Source organism: Barbatula barbatula (genome assembly GCF_947034865.1).
Source record: "Barbatula barbatula genome assembly, chromosome: 9".
NCBI lineage: Eukaryota > Metazoa > Chordata > Actinopteri > Cypriniformes > Nemacheilidae > Barbatula > Barbatula barbatula.
The window spans coordinates 3,237,187-3,254,637 of record NC_136772.1 but is presented as its reverse complement, the minus strand read 5'-3'; the positions used below and the strand labels follow the sequence as shown (position 1 = coordinate 3,254,637).

General features: G+C 39.7%; 1 protein-coding gene across 1 annotated transcript in view; it reads left to right on the top strand.

Annotated features, from left to right (window-relative positions):
• itprid2 (ITPR interacting domain containing 2) overlaps positions 1-17,451 on the top strand; it is a 31,898-nt gene that overhangs the window by 11,920 nt on the left and 2,527 nt on the right. Inside the window, exons 3-17 of the mRNA XM_079464686.1 lie at positions 150-192; positions 2,151-2,200; positions 3,640-3,693; positions 5,655-5,688; positions 5,766-5,864; positions 6,624-6,832; positions 9,263-9,915; positions 10,512-10,572; positions 11,667-11,755; positions 12,474-14,000; positions 15,358-15,432; positions 15,575-15,690; positions 16,005-16,152; positions 16,602-16,667; positions 16,755-17,135. Of these exons, the coding sequence (XP_079320812.1) occupies positions 150-192; positions 2,151-2,200; positions 3,640-3,693; positions 5,655-5,688; positions 5,766-5,864; positions 6,624-6,832; positions 9,263-9,915; positions 10,512-10,572; positions 11,667-11,755; positions 12,474-14,000; positions 15,358-15,432; positions 15,575-15,690; positions 16,005-16,152; positions 16,602-16,667; positions 16,755-17,135 (3,605 nt within the window). The remainder of the gene's footprint in view (positions 1-149; positions 193-2,150; positions 2,201-3,639; positions 3,694-5,654; positions 5,689-5,765; positions 5,865-6,623; positions 6,833-9,262; positions 9,916-10,511; positions 10,573-11,666; positions 11,756-12,473; positions 14,001-15,357; positions 15,433-15,574; positions 15,691-16,004; positions 16,153-16,601; positions 16,668-16,754; positions 17,136-17,451) is intronic.

Here is a 17,451-nt window from a genome sequence, read left to right as displayed (position 1 = left end):
CAGCCAAAGAGAAAGAAGAATTGCAGAGCACAGTTGGTTCTTACTGTTTGTTTGTTTGTTTGTTTATTGTTTGCTTTAAAGGAAATTAATTTGTTTATTATGCAAGGCATAGCTTTCGTTTCTCATCCTCTCATGTTTTTTGCCCTCAGGTCCTATTCCAAACAAAATAGCAAGCTGGCTCAGAGACTGCAGGTAAGATGCATGAACTCACGGTTTATAAACTTCTAACGCAAATGTGGTGAGATCTGTGCGTGCGCTGTGACGTGAAATGTTAAATAAACAAATTGGCCGAACGCTTTTATAGCGACAAACAGTCCTCTGCTCCATTGTCAGTGACAGGCAGTAAATTAGAGAGAGTAGTGTGAATATCTCAACAGGTTTGCAGGCCAGCGATATTCCTAGAGTTAGTAGGGGATTGTGAGAAATGAGAATTGATGAATTTTTCTTTATACATTTTTTTGTGGCATGGTCGGGTCCAATGGGGCCAATTGTTGCTGTAGCTTTCCCTCAGAGAATTCATCAACTGCCTGCCAGTCTGTGTTTTTTAAAGATGTACGACTGTTTTGCTCTGAAGCGTAGGAGGAAAAAGCTTTTGTCATTGATTTACTTTCTAGATATACGTCCCTTATGACCAACATAAACCTTCCATGTGGAAAAAAAACACGGATATTGCAGAATTGCCCGTGCATGTCCTGCTCTTCCATTTAACAATGTTGTCGCAATCTAAAGGGAACCATTTGGATGTTTGTTTGTTTGAGCAGACTATTGCTAAATTGGCTTAAAGGAGTACAATATCGTGAAGTGCAAGTAACTCATTTACTCATTAAACTCATTAAAAACATTTATCTTTTCTCAGCACATAATTTCATGGCAGATTCAGTTTATTCGCAATAGTTTAGAAAGAACTCATCTTGATAATGTAAGATAACTTTGATAGAAAGGTATGTAATCAATTAAATGGCTGTCAGCTGTTAAATCAAAGTACAAAATTAGATCATACCAATTATGTTTGTGTATAAAGGTCGCATTGGCAATTAAAGAAAAAACACTTAAGCAAAACATGGTCAGGTCAAAGTGTCTGAAAAATTTGTTCTCAAATTTGTATCCATTTTACTGGTAGTCCATTGTATGAAGAATTTTGGGGTACGATATGTCAACGTTTACTTTATTTTGCTATCCTCGCTTAAAGTACATGAACTACAGCGTCCTGCACCCGCTGGTAAAAAAATATGAAAATTATATCTGGTGTCTGAATCATTTTAGCTTTGACGCTACAGATTGTACACGAAGATAAATAAAACACACAAAATAAATGTAAAGTAAATTTACATCTTTACCTTTTTTATGCCAGATGATTTTATCCAAAGCAGGATGGAAACATCAGCCTTTGCGACGCTAACATAATGCTCTACCAATAGAGCTACAGGAGTAGCCACAAATATTGACATAAGTTTGTTTTTGTTTGTGACTCAATGAGCACAATTTCTTATTGATGTATAGCGATGTGTATATACATCAGAATTCCTCCGTTTGTGCTCCAAATAAAAACAGCATACAGAATATTATTAGTGCAAATAAATATTGACAAAATTTTACTTCATGGGTGATCTAAATCTGAGACATTTGCCTTATCAGATTCCATCATAAATTCCCGACTGAACTCGTGATGCGCGACAGATGTAGTGTTTGAGTATCGCGCGCCACATGCTAGGTCAATAAAAAAAACCTCGTGTCACTTTTGTCCAAATTCCCAATTCCTGCTCATTATCATTAAATACACACACTGAACAGATATCCTCCTTTAAACTTACAGGAAATGTAAGTGTCTCACTGTCGAGTTTGCTGGATATCCGGAGGGTAAAGACCTTGGTGTCGGTTCTTCTGCCGTTTTGTAATGCATGCATGTGCAAGCTACTCTTAGCGATCGTCGTTTCACGGTGTGTTTATTTCTCACGGCATTCGAGTTACCAGGTTTCTCGATGAAAGAAGTGTTGAGACCATAAAAGAAAGGGCACATTGGAGTGCATTTGTGTTTTGTGCAAATTCCGTGTGATATCTTTAACAGGTTCACAGAACTAAGGGACATGGTGAGGTCTGTGTTTTCCTTGAGTATTTTTGTAAAAGGACGTAATGTTTTCATCTGTCAACAGGACTCCACTTGGGTCGTCTTTGGATGAACGGAGCAGCAGTCCGTCCAAAGGTAAGTTCATGTTCCTCAGGCCAAAATGTGTTTATGTATGTCTAGAGGAGCTTTATACATAAAGTTCATATTTGAGATTAAACCCTGATAGCACAGGTACTTTGTAAATTGTCTGCTGGTGATCTCGAAAACATCTACTGCCTAAAAATGTCTGATAAACGTCTTAGAAAGTGCAGTTTTATATACATCTTCTAGATGTCATCTGACAGGAATTGTTTCAGAGACATATTGCAGACATCTTTTCAGCCAAGCATTCACTTAATGCAAAATATGCTAAATAAACCACCAGGAGATGCTGACATTAGATATTATTTACTAGAATAATTTAATTTACTATATAAAACACCATGTAGCATGTTTTACCCTTTTTTGTGGATTGTAAAGCTGCTTTGGAACAATGCAAATTGTGGAAAGCGCTATATAAATAAAGTTGAATTGAAAGTTGAATTGAATTTTAATACCATTTTTTGTTGTTTTAAGGAATTGTCACACAGCTTTTGCTGTACTTTGACTGATGAATTAGAATTGTATTTGGCTAGTATTGTTTTGTCATCAACAACCATGTTTTCATATGTTAACATAGCGCAACTGGTGACACATTGCTTTAGAAATGCAAAGGTTGTGGGTTTGATTCCCAGAGAACACAAAAACGAATTTCCTTGAAACAGTCGCTTTGGATAAAAGACTCGGCCAAATGCCAAAAAATCACATGAGATAGTTTTGAAACCAATGCCTTCATATTCGAACTAAGTATTATGATGCAAGTGTTGTTGAATGACAAGCTAACCCTAAGCTAACAATTCTTTAGAAATATACAAAAATAGCATATGGTTTTGAAACAGTATGTGGGTGAGTAAATGCTGACAAAAGTCATTTGCGTGAGTACTGTTCCTTTAACTGCACTAGTCTGGGATAGTTTTTACTGTATATAGTTACTCAACTTCAGGATGATTCTTCTCTCCACCACTCCTTGTGAACTTTGGAGCAAGATCTCTCGCACTGCACAGCTGTACAGGACACATGTACATTCCCTCACACACACTTATACACTCGCGCGGCCAATAACAGACCCCCACACACAAACTAGACAAAAACAAGTGGTGGTCCGATTAGATCAACGTTTTCACAGAGCTTGATACTAAACAGGACCAAAGCCAAGAGCATGAATATGCATTTTAGTTATGCCGCTAGTCATTAGAAACTGGATCGGCAGTCTTTGGAATAACTTCACAGGGTATTGCAGCAAAGTGTGTAAATATTTACCTTTAACCTTCGAGTTGCGTGCAAGCAATTGCCTCAGTCAGGCTCAGTCGGGCTGCTTGGATTGTCGCATGCGTCTACAAGTGACTTTATGGAGAGGAAAATGGGAAATGATCACCTGTTTATCACGATGGCTCAGTGCAAACTGTTATCTGAAAGATTTTCTCTGGACTTTCCAGGACTGTTAAAGAATGGCTGCAGTTTTGAAGATGACCTCTCCCTGGGAGCCGAGGGTATGTCTCTCTCTCTCTCTCTCTCTCTCTCTCTCTCTCTCTCTCTCTCTCTCTCTCTCTCTCTCTCTCTCTCTCTCTCTCTCTCTCTATTAAACGAAATTACTCTCAAGTTTGCTTCTTTGTGACGACTGCGCCAAAGTATTCAGAGTACTCCACATAAAGGTTAATGAACTGTCAACTCAAACAAGAATGACTGCCAACCGGCTTACGTAAATTTTGTCATATGTTTATTTTGTTCTTTAAAGACTATAGTGTTTTTTGCGTCGTTTATTTTCTCTTGAATTACGTGCCGTCTTGAGCTCGCACACAAATGCAAAGCAGCACACAGACGCATGTGATACTCGGGTTAAAATATTTGTCTTGGCACATCAAAGCACTTCTCTGGACGCATGGTGAGCTGGCTAAGCTTTATTGAAGTGGGATACAAAATGCGCTTTGACAATTGAAATGCATTTGCAACACAGTTTTAGCTACACCAGGTCTTCACCGTAACAGCTGTCAGATATTTGCTTACAGGTATTTGTGCTCAGATAATATTTAAGCCTGAATAATGCTGATTATTTGATTTGGTTAAGTAACTTCAAACTACTTTCTTCATAGTTAACCTTGATAAAGCAGCAATGAAAAATCAACATTAATAACGTTTTAAAAATGCTTGCAAAGGCTTTTTGGATTTGTTAGCTTGTGCGTGTCCACCTGAATCCTTTATTTTATAATATAGTCGTTTTTTTTTTCATTTTTACAATGACTAGTTTAAACCACCAATGACCCGGCAACTTTCTTCACAAACTCTTGTGTTGTAGTTGTCGGACAGCTTTCTTCATCGTGTTTTTATGCATCAAGGCGAGTCAAGACAAGTTCCTCTGATTGGCTCAACCCCTATAAACTCCTACTGACTGCATAACAGGAATCAGGCCATACCAGTTGTGGGAATTTTATTTCTCGGTGGAAATTTGTGCTTGAGTTATTTTGACCTGAGGCTAAAGAACGAGTGCACCTCGCTCGCCTGAAATGCGTGGAGCGCTTCAGGCTAGAAAGTCTCTAGTCTATTCCCTGTTATCCATAGTGAACTAAAACCTGGTGTCTAATGTGATTTATAGCACGACAAGTTGGCGGGTTTGGATGTCGGTGCTTATAATTCCGTCAATGTGTGCTAAGTGATGAGTGGAAATGTTCCACAATTGGGATTCAGGAGTGAATGACGTTTGGCGAAATTGCTTTCGGATATCAACGCTGTCGTGACGTCAACTTGCTCCTTGGGAAAGAATTCCTGTACTTCGAAAGATAATTTTACATTTCTTCAATCAATAGTTTTAACTGCAAAATGAATAATGTTTTTTTAAATCGTTTTATAAGAAAAGTCTACGGTAACGTATTTCATGTAATATTTAGAATGAAAAGGATGACTTTGAAACGTGCTGCAAGCATTCTCTTTTCTTTATCCTCTATTCATAACTGTTATATTATGAAATCGGTCAAATGACCTAAAAATTCCTTTTATAAAATAAAATAATTGCACCAGATGGACCTTGACAAAGGTAACATCTACTATTTTTCTTAACTTTATTTTTGTTAAACTTTTTTTTTAGTCTCTATGTAACCTATCGTTTCGTACAGTCATGTGACCAAGATAATATCGAGACAATTTTGCTATTGCGATAACTCGGAATCGATAATATTGTTACATCCCTGCCTTGCACACATAAAAGGAAAAATAGTGAACGCTGTAAGAAGAATGAAATAAATCATTTGAAAACAAGTTTATGTAATTTAGATTTCTTTTCTGAAAAACAAGAAAAATTTGGATTCAGCAGCTTATTAATGTTCAGTGGCCAAGACTTTTGTTCTGTTAGATGTTTTGTCAGGACTCAACAGGTGAATACTTTCAGTGGAATTCGGTGTCAAATGAGGGAGGGATCCAACATGCTTAACTCACACTCTTTGTGTTTTTCCCTCCACAGCCACGAACAGCAGCGCACAACCAGAGGCCAATGGGTAAGTAGATACTCCAAAATATTCCCATATCCTACAGTTTTGGTCTGTCCACAGCTAAATCTGTTCTTTATCCTCAGCTATGAACTGCCAGCCAAGGCCAGAAGGAGCCAGTTTAAGCAGAAGGGCCGAAGCATGAACTCCACAGGCTCAGCAAAAAGCAGCACCACGGTGTCCAGGTACTTTACATCTCTCATGTATTGAAGATATTAGCACATGTGAAATCTGCAAGCTTGTGCAGCCGCTACAGCTCAACAGATAAGGAGGTTGTTGCTCATTTTACCCTTCTGTTCACACTATTTTGTGGTTTCATTATCAGTTTTTGGTTCAGTGCCCTTATTCACTAGTTACAACATTCACACTAGAAGCTTTCCATGAGCATCCATTGGTCAATTTCTCAGATTATTAAATGGCTTTTGAGAAGTCCATCCCCTAACCCCACTCCTAAACCCAACGTCAATGGCGCTAAAGTAAATTGGGCTAAAATGTACAAATAAGACCGTATGAATTCATACGAATTAGCCACCTGAATTAAATATAGGTTTGGTAAAAAAATCAAATATATTGTTGTTTTTGGGGCGTTATATTTGAAATAAAATGTATTTGACCAGACGACACGTTTTTTGTTGAATCTGTTGGTGTTGTCACTTTAAATAAGTCTGTGAACATTTAAGTCAGTATCTTAAAAGCTGTACCCTGTCTGGGTTTATTTTGCAAACATCACTTTGCGTGATGTTGTGTAAATACAGTCCAGGTGCCTCAAGTGCTTTGGTGTGGAAATACTTTAATCATAGTTAAATTTGAGTAGTTTAGCACTAAAGTATCAAGTTGGAATTGTTTAAAGATATCTGTTTGCAGTGACGCAACGCTTAGGCAAACATTTGGTGGCTGTAGAAGTTGATGCAGATGTTTGTTCATAGATGTTTGTTCCCCTGAAGTGTTTCAGAATTGCTGGACCTGTATGAGGAAGATCCAGAAGAAGTTCTTTACAACCTCGGTTTCGGACGTGAGGAGCCAGACATTGCCTCAAAAATCCCCTCTCGTTTCTTCAATTCTGCGTCCGGTGCCAAGGGTATCGACATCAAAGTTTACCTGGGAGCCCAGATGCAACGCATGGAGCTAGAGAACCCGAACTACGCCCTGACAAGTATGTCAAACGCTCTGTCAACACCATTCCAGACATGTGATAGTATCACCCCGCTGGCTCATACTTCTGTGTCCGTGCAGGTTCAAAAAGAGTTTAAACTAATAAGAAATAAATGGAGAGAATGGTTGATGACTGCAGGTGTGTAAATCATTTAGGATGTGCCTCTTAGTAGCCTACCGCTTGTTTGAACGTTGCCAAAGCAAACCAGCAAGGCGATTTGCTAAGTTGCAGAGTCTAGACATAAAGTATGTTTATGTTAAAGAGCACATTTTAAAATGAAAATCCAAAACTTTGCATTCGTCCTTAAATTCCTGGTTACTCACAGAGCTTCCAACTCTTAGCGTCAAGGACATTCAGTCTCCGCTCGATAGAATACGAGCACAACGCGGCCATTGTCCACCGCGAGGCACAGAAATGAGACTGAAGGCGAGAGAAGTTGACAAGCAGGCCGTGGCTCAGAAGAGCTGATTCTGCTATGCGCTCACATGGGGGTTCGCCATGTGTGCCAGCTCTGTGCCAACTTGTGTGTTGGCTCACATTTGCATAATTCGCATAGAGGCAAAACAAAGCAGCTAAACAGGAAGAACCCGGGAAAGGACGTGTGAGGTCTGTACCGAGAACTGTTTTGTAAGACCGTAAGCGTACGCTTTGTTGCTTGCTTTTTAGTATGCGGCTGTGGGTCTTCTGCTGGCTTGTTTAACAATGAATTAGGGATATTTTGTTCCTAAGTGCTAAGAGAGCTCTATGAAGACTTTGAGGATCCATTTGGCTGTAGAGCAACATTAGGTCAGATAGGGTTTTCACGAGAGAAATAAAAGTTAATTTGTTTTAAATTTTGTTTTTGAATTTTTACTTTGTGCATCTAGTGTCTCAAATATTTCTTCTTTTCTTTAAAGCTATGATCCGTCGTTTTCTGTTGTTGTTAAAAATGTACAAAAATCTAATACTGAGCAAGCACACTTATACTTATAATAATGACTTTAAATACAATGTTGCAGTTAATGTAAGTTTGATGCCATTTGACGAAAATATTTGTATATAAAGTATTCTGCAATGTTAGCTTTCAAACAGAGATGGCGATATTGAGGCAAACAATAATTGCAGCTTCAATTAAACTCAAACGAGTAAACATTTTAAAGTAAATACGTTTTACAAATACTCATTCGAGTGATCTGTCTGTAATTAAAGTAAATTACAATCAATAAAGCACTTCATATTTACAAATCAATGACGGCCACAGGTCTGTTAGGCTCTAAGTACTGTACACTGAAAATGCAGTGAATTTCAATGCATACATTGCCGAACGGGCATGTTGACCAAGAGTTGTATTTAACTCTTTAAGCGTCGTCTACATTGCCGCGAGGCATTCTGTAAACTAGTTTTCCCTTGTCTTGTTGACTTTTGTTACATAACACGTGTCTCTTCCTCCCCACATGCTCCTCTGTGGGGGCTGTGATCCTGAATATGATATGCATGTGCCTCTTTCACAGAAAAGCATGCTCTCTGTTCCTCTTTTCTGTTTCTGGCGCATATCCTGCGAGTCGTTCCTGAGCGCTGACTCAGACGGCTGGCTGCATTGCAATAGATAAATGAAGACTATTGATTTCGCAGCAACATGCATCACTTGCTTGTTATCACTTGTTATCATTCCGTTACATGCATGAAGAATTGTCAAATACTTTTTCCTCTTTGTCAGTCATAACAAAGACGTATTTACTGCTGGTATGAACCGTCCAGTCGCACAAAAGTTGACACGCTTTGGAGAGCTTTTTGCAGGATTATGCATTGCTTTGTATTTTTAACATTTGTTAACATTGCATGACTTGATAATCTGCAGTTTACTGGGCAAGTGAGTTTATTTTTTATTGTCTATCCATTGTCTAATTATTTTAAACCTTTTGTGCTGTTTGTTTTTGAAGCGTGTTCATGGCATATATCCTTTCAATAAATGTGATTGGTTTGCTTCTTTGTTGTTCAAATAGTTCACCCAAAAATGAAAATGCTTTCATTATTTACTTTACTTAGAATCTTGTCATTTCAAACCTGTATGACTTTCTTTGGTCTCTAGAAAACAAAAGAAGATATTTTGAAGAATGTTAGTAACCAAACACCTTTGGCCCCCATTGACTTCCATTGTATGATATTGATATTTCTCAAAAATTAATATTTTTTGTATTCCACTGACTATTACAGTCAGTCATTTACAGGTTTTGAACAACATGAGGGTAAATATCAAAATTTTTAGGGTAATATATCCCTTTAACATATTTAAACGTGTATAAGAAGATAAGAACCATGTAAACTGTTCTGTGTTTTTCTGATTTACACTTTTCATTAGACGCCTGAGGTTAGGCTTATTTAAAAAAATCATTTAAACAAGCTTGTATTGAGCTGTTTGTAAGAATAACTAATGCTCTACTCCTTCCGCAGGTCGTTTCCGCCAGACTGAAGTTTTGGCCACCGTGGCGAACGTGTTCACCGAGATCTACTCCCAGGTGTCCGGAAGACCCACGGAAAAAATCGGCAGCTGTGACATAGAGACCAAATCACCTTCTACGCTAAAAAGAAACAACTCGGCTCTAAATGCAGTCAAGATCCTGAAGCGGACCATTACGAAACAAAACTTGTTGGCTCCTTCTGCTGAAGCAGACGCTAAACCACTTTCAGCATCGGACGTTGAAGACCCGAGTTTACGAGACAAGCTAATGGATGCGGAGCAGAAACCCCTGCAGAAAACCTTCAGAAGAAAAGATTCTTCTCTGGCTACTGTGACCGAGGAGGCCCAGCAAGGTACGACGGAAGCTTCCTTTAATGGAGACAACATTGGACCTTTAATGAACGGTGACCACTCGCATTCTACTGATATTCCAGTTCTGGACAAAGACATGCCAGATTCTCCGGTCCTGGTAAGCATCAGCCGGGCAAATGATGAGAGTGACCTCTCAAAAGAGACGGAGCATGAAGAGCAAGGACACCAGAAAAACATCACTTCCACCCCAGACAAAGATCCGCCCAACCTGCTGCCCAACCCGCACATGGCCCACCTGCTCAGTCAGCCCCGAGACTCTTTTGAAATGGAGGAGGTAGGGATCATTCTAGCTCACTTTAAAGTGTACTCACCGCAACAAGCCTCCCGAGCTTTCCCTCGTCCGGTTCACACGCTGCGGTCATCTCTGAGCTGCTCTCAAAAACTTTCTCTCGAATGTTTTTTTTTGTTCTTTGTTGTAAATTCAGCAGAGGGTCGTGACATGTAAAGCTAAAAATAAGTGAACGCTGGAACATGGAGCGCCTAGAGGATGTGCTTGAGATTATAGTTTTCTATTTGTTTACATAAATGAACTACATTCAATAACGTGAACTAACAAGGATCAATACTTTTACATCATTTTTTATTCTTAATGGTAATTTCAAAATCAAACGTATTACATTAGAAAAGATGAATAATTGCTTGAACAATTTATAGTTCGTTTATTAACTAATGTCAATGCATAAGACCTTATAAAAAGTTTATGTTTTCTCTGTTCTGTTCAATAAGGCCAAAGAGACACTAATATGTTTTTAAAGTGACAACCACTTTTTTTCAGAAGTCAATTCGGTTCAAGAATGCGGTTGTCACTCCTGTGATTTATGTGAGAGTTTGCTTACAGAATGAATGTGTCTATGTGTCTGATTTCCACAGTTACAAAGTAATGAGGATGAAGCTCTGCCTGTACCTGGAGGAATGTCCAGACCCGGCAGCGGTGAGTCTGGCTGTCAATAATAATCCCATCAGAACGCTGAGATCCTGAATTAAGATCTTCAAACAACTATTCATCTTTTTAAAAGTACCTCTTAAAGGGATATTTCGCTAAAACATTATGATTCTTTATCAGATTACTCACCCACAAGTCATTTAGGGTGTAGTTGACTTTCAGTTGAGCAGAAAAGATTTGTAGCTAATGGTGCTACATGGAGATTAAAAAATGCAAGTCCGTAGGTGCCAGTACTTAAAGGTTTAGTACAAAAAAGAGAATTCTGCCATTTACTTCGAATCGTTCGAATCTTTGTATCCGAATGGTTCTGGGACACTATTGACTATTATAGTCTGGTAGTCAATAGTGGCCCAGAACTTAAACAAACCCTTTAAATTGAGTTTTTATATATTCTGGCACTCGAAGCATGTTCCCCCTCTAGAATAAAAGCATGATCGAATAAGGAAGACCTTCCCTAAAACAAAACAGAAACTAGGAACAAAGAAGAACACATTTCTACTTCAAACAGTCAGCATAGCTGTGGGTGTTTTATCTCGCTGGTCTTAAAGCCCTGCCCCAGGATTCTCCAGAGGACTTTGTTGCGTCATGGTGAAGTCTGCCCTCTTGTGGGGCAATTCTGTAAACATTCACCATTCATAGCCTCTGGAATGTTCCAGATTCAGTGTATTGACAGCATATTTTATAATAAGGCATTTTCAGTGGAAAAACAAGAACACGAGGCAATAAAATATGCGCTGTTAGAAAAATATAGACACAAGACTTCGACATGATGTGTGTTTTCCCACTTCTCTGTCATTAAGGCACATGGATACCGGATACAGTCTGTTTATGTGGAGCAACATCCACTCGAATCAGTCAAATAAAAGTAGTCCCACTTCAAAATGAATTTATGCATACATTACACCTGCAATAAAAAAAAGGAGTTTACTTTAAAAAAAATTATTTTTTATAATAAATAAATTGCATAATTTAACCTTAATAATGTGATATCAGCTACAATGAACATGATTTATATTAATCTACATTGTGTAGTCTCTTCAATTTGACTCGATTGATACAGAACGTGTGTTGGTTTCTTACAGAACGGTTATTAAGGACCACTAGCCAGCAGTCTGATAGCAGTGGGTTCGCAGAGGACCCATCCACAGATGGTTCAGGCACTCATCTAAAGGTGTGTGTTTTTTTAATCATCTAGGCTCTTCAAAGCGTGTGAATATAAAAAAACAGGAGCTTAACTGGAATTAAGCAAAATGTTTTGGAATTCTACAACTGATTCTTCAAGAATCTTTCAAAAAACCCAGAACAATACTAAGCTCTTTATACTGCGGTAGACTATATGAGACCAGTTTTATTGCACTTATGCTTTCCTTATGTTGTTCCAATTGCTTCCATTGTTTACCTCATTTATAAGTCGCTTTGGATAAAAGCGTCTGCTAGATGACTAAATGTAAATGTTGTGATCACATTTTTTCTCACGTCGCGGAACATAAAACACATGTGTCAGACTTTTTCGAACAGATCTTTAACCTTTGACTTTGGATCCATTTTAAATATAAAAAATCTGCCATATTATACATTTTTTTCCTAAAACAAATATAGCACCTTTTGTCAATAATGTGATTTAAATTATTAAATACATTTTATTTTTTATAACTATGATTTTTTATGGTTGTATGCTGGGTCCATTGGTCCTTTAAACATTGGCTGAGTAACAAAACCAAGAAGGCCATACAAGGGTTCAAAAATACATGACGACCTATGACGAAATGAAAATGGCTCGCAATAGAAAGTGAAACCAAGAAATTTTCTTTTTTTCAAATGTTGAACTTTAAAAAAAGAAAAATCCTATTAGATATTAAAGTGAAACATCTCTCTTGTACTGTCATCAGGTGCAGGAAAGTTCTGACAGCTGTGACAGTGAAACTACAGTGACATCACATGTTGGAGATCCCACCACACCGATCGCTTTGGAATATCCCATTTTTGAGAATGGTCATCTTCAGCCTACCAAAGGCAGTTCAAGCCAGGATGGAGACAACCAGGAAGAGTTCCTGAGCTTAGAAATTCCCAGTCCTAACAGTTGTATAAACGTTGCTCTCCTTTCTCTCAAACAAAACTCTGTCAGACAATACACAGCTGACTCCGGTTTTACCGCAGCGCGGGAACCCACCAAGGACTCTTGGGACGTGGGTTCTGGCCTGATTGTAGACCCTACATCAGAATCCGTCTCGAATGGAGTCTGTGCCTCTGAAGCTGAGCAAGGAAACAAGTCTGGTTTGGAAATGGATCCAAAAACAAACAAACTCGAGTGTTCTGAAAACCCTCGTTTGAACTCTTGTGGTCCAGAATCTTCAACTTCACCTCACAATGCTTCGGATCACCTGACACACCGAAGACGATTCGCCCTCCACGTGACCCAGCAGAGGTCTTCATCTCTTTGCGAAGAACGTCCCGGCAGAGTGTGGGTAAGGGATAGGGACTTGTTTACCGACACAGAAAACCTGGATAGAAATCCTCTAAAGAGATCCAGCTCTCTTCCAACCTCTCCACAAAGCCCCTCTCGTGTGGTCACCTCTTTGCGCATTCAGCTCGGTAGAGGGTCTGTCAAGCGCTGTACGCCACCCTCCTACACGTACCACTATGAGGACGGGATGCACGGAGACCGGGAAGAGGTGGATTCTATCATCGAAGAAGACGAAGACATCGATCGCGTCGACTGTCATTCTGCGCCTTTTCATTCGGCTCCAGCAGGGGGCGACTTGTCTGGGTTTGGCTATGGAGCAACACCACACCCTCTCAACCTACCCCGACATCTGACTCGCTCATCTAGTTCCCTTTATAGCGTCCCTGCCGACTGGCCCCCGAGACCCCTAGGGGACGGACCATGCTGGAGCACATGCAGTGTACCAAATCTACAACACTTAACAGGCCCCGCCCACCCACCTCCTCCCCATGGGTCCCTCTACTCACCGCACCTCAGAATGACCCACAACTCTTCTTACCCCACCAGCCTCACTAATATTCCCCATCAAAGTCCCATGCCTTATCGACCGAACTTAAATGGTCCTCAAACACTTCAGAGCAATGTCTTTACTCCACCACAGGGGTCGCCATTTACACCCCAGCACAAAATGCATGTTGCTCATCCTTACTACAACCCATCAGCTTCCTTCCATTCCCCACATAACTATCCTCAGAGCGCTCCCTACGCCTCCTTACTCGACCCTTATCAACCTCCCTACTTCCCGAACGGCTATAACAATTCTCCCTATCCCCCTGGCACCCCTCCCTTCCATTCATATTACCCTAACTCTTATCAGACCCCACCTGCACCCGCCCCTGCGGTGGGCAGCACTGAGATGCAGCTCAGGAGGGTCCTGCATGATATCCGTGGCACAATGCAGAACCTCAACCAGGTAAGAATTGCCATGACATTCATTATGCTTTAAATGATTAATCTACGACTTTATATGATTATAATCACATTTTTGGTTGGGGTGATATGACTGTTTTCAGTTTGAGTGGTCTATAATGCTCTTCGGCCATTGATATCAAACGTCTACACTTTAAAATTGAATATAACCAGTTACAACAAAAGAAAGACTAAGGAAAATAATAACAGCAAAAGTGAAGTAAACATATTTTTGCCGCATTTGTATAGCCCCTTTTATGACAAAAATGTTATGCTTAACATCTTGCATTTTATCAGAAGCGCAGGTAGTTAGCATGGGTAGTTAAACCATTTTAGTTTCATAAGAGACAATAAAATACCTTTTGCTGCATTACCAAATAATAGGCATTAACTATGAATCCTCATAATATGGAAAAGCTTAATTGTGATAACATCACAGTTATAAACTGACTCATACAGTGATTTAAGGTTTTGGTTAGGACACCCAGCCCTATTTGTGACTTAACCAAACCTAGTTACACCGGCAGTATTGAAGATATAATTCACCCAAAAATGAAAAATCTTCCATCATTTACTCACCATCATGGCGTTCTAAACCTGTATGACTTTCTGCTAAAGAACACAAAAGATATTTGGAAAAACATTGACTTCCAGACAGAACACCACTGAAGCCTTGAACGATTTTGTGTCGCACATACAGGCATATTCAGGTTTTAAAGGTCCAATGTATGAAATCAAGTGGCCTCTAGTGGTGGCTTTGCGAATTGCAACCAATGGCTCACTCCAACCCCCCTTTGAAGCACTACGGCGAAGGACTCAAGACTAAGATGTTTTCACTTTGCCGAAAGAGAGGACGTATTTATGATATGTGTTCTGTAGAGCAGTTTGTCCGTTTAGGGCTACTGTAGAAACAAAATGGTGAAATCTGTGTAAGGGGACCCGCTGTGTGTGTAAATAGAAATAGCTCATTCTAAGGTAAAAAAACATAACGCTGCATTATGTACGTTTTTTTTATACACCTCTGAACACATAGTTCTAAATATTATATTGCATTTCTGTCAAAATATCCTCCAAAAATTACACACTGGACCTTAAAACACCCTGAGGGTTAATACATAATAACTCAATAAAAATGTTTGGCTCAACTATTCCTTTATCTGACCTGTAATAACTCTCCTGCCTTTTAGTCCAGAGTCATTTCTATCCCTGCACAAACAAGGAAGTGTGTTCCGGTTTCTCCCTCCCTGAATGCAAATATTTAGCTGAATCAGCGTGCTGTATTATCCTGGGCTCAGTTTAGACACGCTTATCCTGTGTGAATCATACTGACGGTCATAACAGATCTGTGGTTTCTTTGGCAGAGCTCATCCGTGCACGGAGGGGACACACCCGTAGACAGGATCAGTATGCCGCGATCCGTCCAACCTCTTTATGAGGTACATCATTGGAAGGAGTCACATGCTTGTTCATTTTTCATACACATGACGTGCATTATTAGAAGCTTCTTATGAAATGATAACAGTTCATTGTGCAGTCATGAACTTTTATTTTTGTCTCTGTTGACTTCCCGTCCTGCAGGAGCTCCAGATGCGTCGCAGGAGTCTGAACGTGTTCCGGACTCAGATGATGGATCTGGAATTGGCTCTTATGAGACAACAGTCTGTGGTCTACCAGCATCTCAGTCCAGATGAGAGGTGAAGAACTGAGATGTTCCTAGTCTAGATAGAAGACAACACTTACTACTAGAAATTGCTTCAAAGAACAGTTTGGTTTACTTTCCCAGCATGTCATCCCAAACTTTTATTCGTATCATGTTTTCAGTGAGAAATTTCTCAAGTACATTTTTTTAATAATCTTTTTTCATGAGTAATTCAGATTAAATTAGTAAAAAATGAAAATCTTTTGATTCGAGTTTTTATTCTTGCTATGTTTTTATATAAAGGGCTTTGGTCCTGTATTATGTGTGGAAATTGTCATCACTTTTGTTGATGTTTTTGTGATGTTTCAGGCAGGAGGCAGACCATCTGCAGACGCTGCGCAATGCAGTTAGACAGGAGCTGCAGGAGTTGGAACTGCAGCTGGAGGATCGATTGCTCAACCTGAATGAACAGATGCGCAGCAGCTCCCAGAACAGCGGCGTCTACCGCCCCCACATGGTCAGTGGATACAACTGCACCTGCCTGGTGCTCAAACCCATTTATCCTGTACTGAGAGCAAATAAGAATGTCATAGTTTTTGTTACCAAGTCGATAAGTAATAATGCTTAGTTTAATAATGGTAAAATATTATAAAAAAAAAACAATATTTGTATCACTATTTTCCAGTGTTGAGGGAATTATATTTATAGTCTGCATACCTCTCACTTCATTTGCCATATAAAATATGCTTTTGTATAAAATATACTTTAATGTCAGCATTCACTTCAAACCCTTATCATTTGAAAATGTTCAAGAGCTCAAGTCACAAACATGTCTTTGTTTTGCATGTTTCATAAACCTTAAACCATTTAGATGTGGAATCCCAGACCTTTAAGTAGGTGTCAAACTTGCAGACTCCACCTGCGTAAATGTGCTTAATATGTTATTAACGCACCTGCTTCCCACAGGGGATGCAGGGAGGTCACAGCTTTGACAGCCTGTCTAATTCATCAGCCCTGCAAGCTATGGAGCCTGTGAGTATCATCAGCATCTTCTCTTACATAACACTCTCACCTATTAAAATATCATCTGCTTTTCTTATATACATTGTGTGTATACAGGTGACGGACCTCTTAAGGGAGCAGTTGTACCTTCAGTCTGAGTTGGGATATGAGGCTGCCTCACCCACTTCTGGTCGTTCATCGAGGGCGTCCAGCCCCGGGAGATTCAGCCGAACTTGCTCGCCTTCCCCAAAGCAAGGTGGAGTTTACCGGGCCAGCCTCAGCCTCACGCCTTCTGTTCCTCCACGACCAGGAGTGGAGGTTCCTCGGCCCGTATCTCCAGAGGAAACGGAGCAAAGCATCTCACCCACTTCTGTGGAGTTCAATAGAGACGATGAGGATGATGATGATGACAGAAGCAGGGTGACAGACAACTGCAGTCCCAAAGCGTGGAGGAGTAGAAGTGGAGGTCATGGTGACCTGAAGCATCTTATCCAGGAGGTGAGGGAAGATCAGACGCTTGTGGGTTGCATTTAACATTTAATAGACGCTTTTATCCAAAATAAGAAAAACAACAAAGTGGTCAATCCTATGAGGCAACAATATGAGAAGTGCTGCAATTCAACTCATGCAATTGTTTTACTTTCAGAAGTGAGATAACAAATATTTAATCTGCAAAACAGATGCACTTGAAGACACAAAAACAACCAGTGTTTTCCTTCCCTGTTTCAGTGGAAAACTCATGCCACAGTTCTGTGTAGCCTTAATGGTTTTTGGTGGTGTATGAGGATTGAAAGGTTTACTTATAAAACGTCAC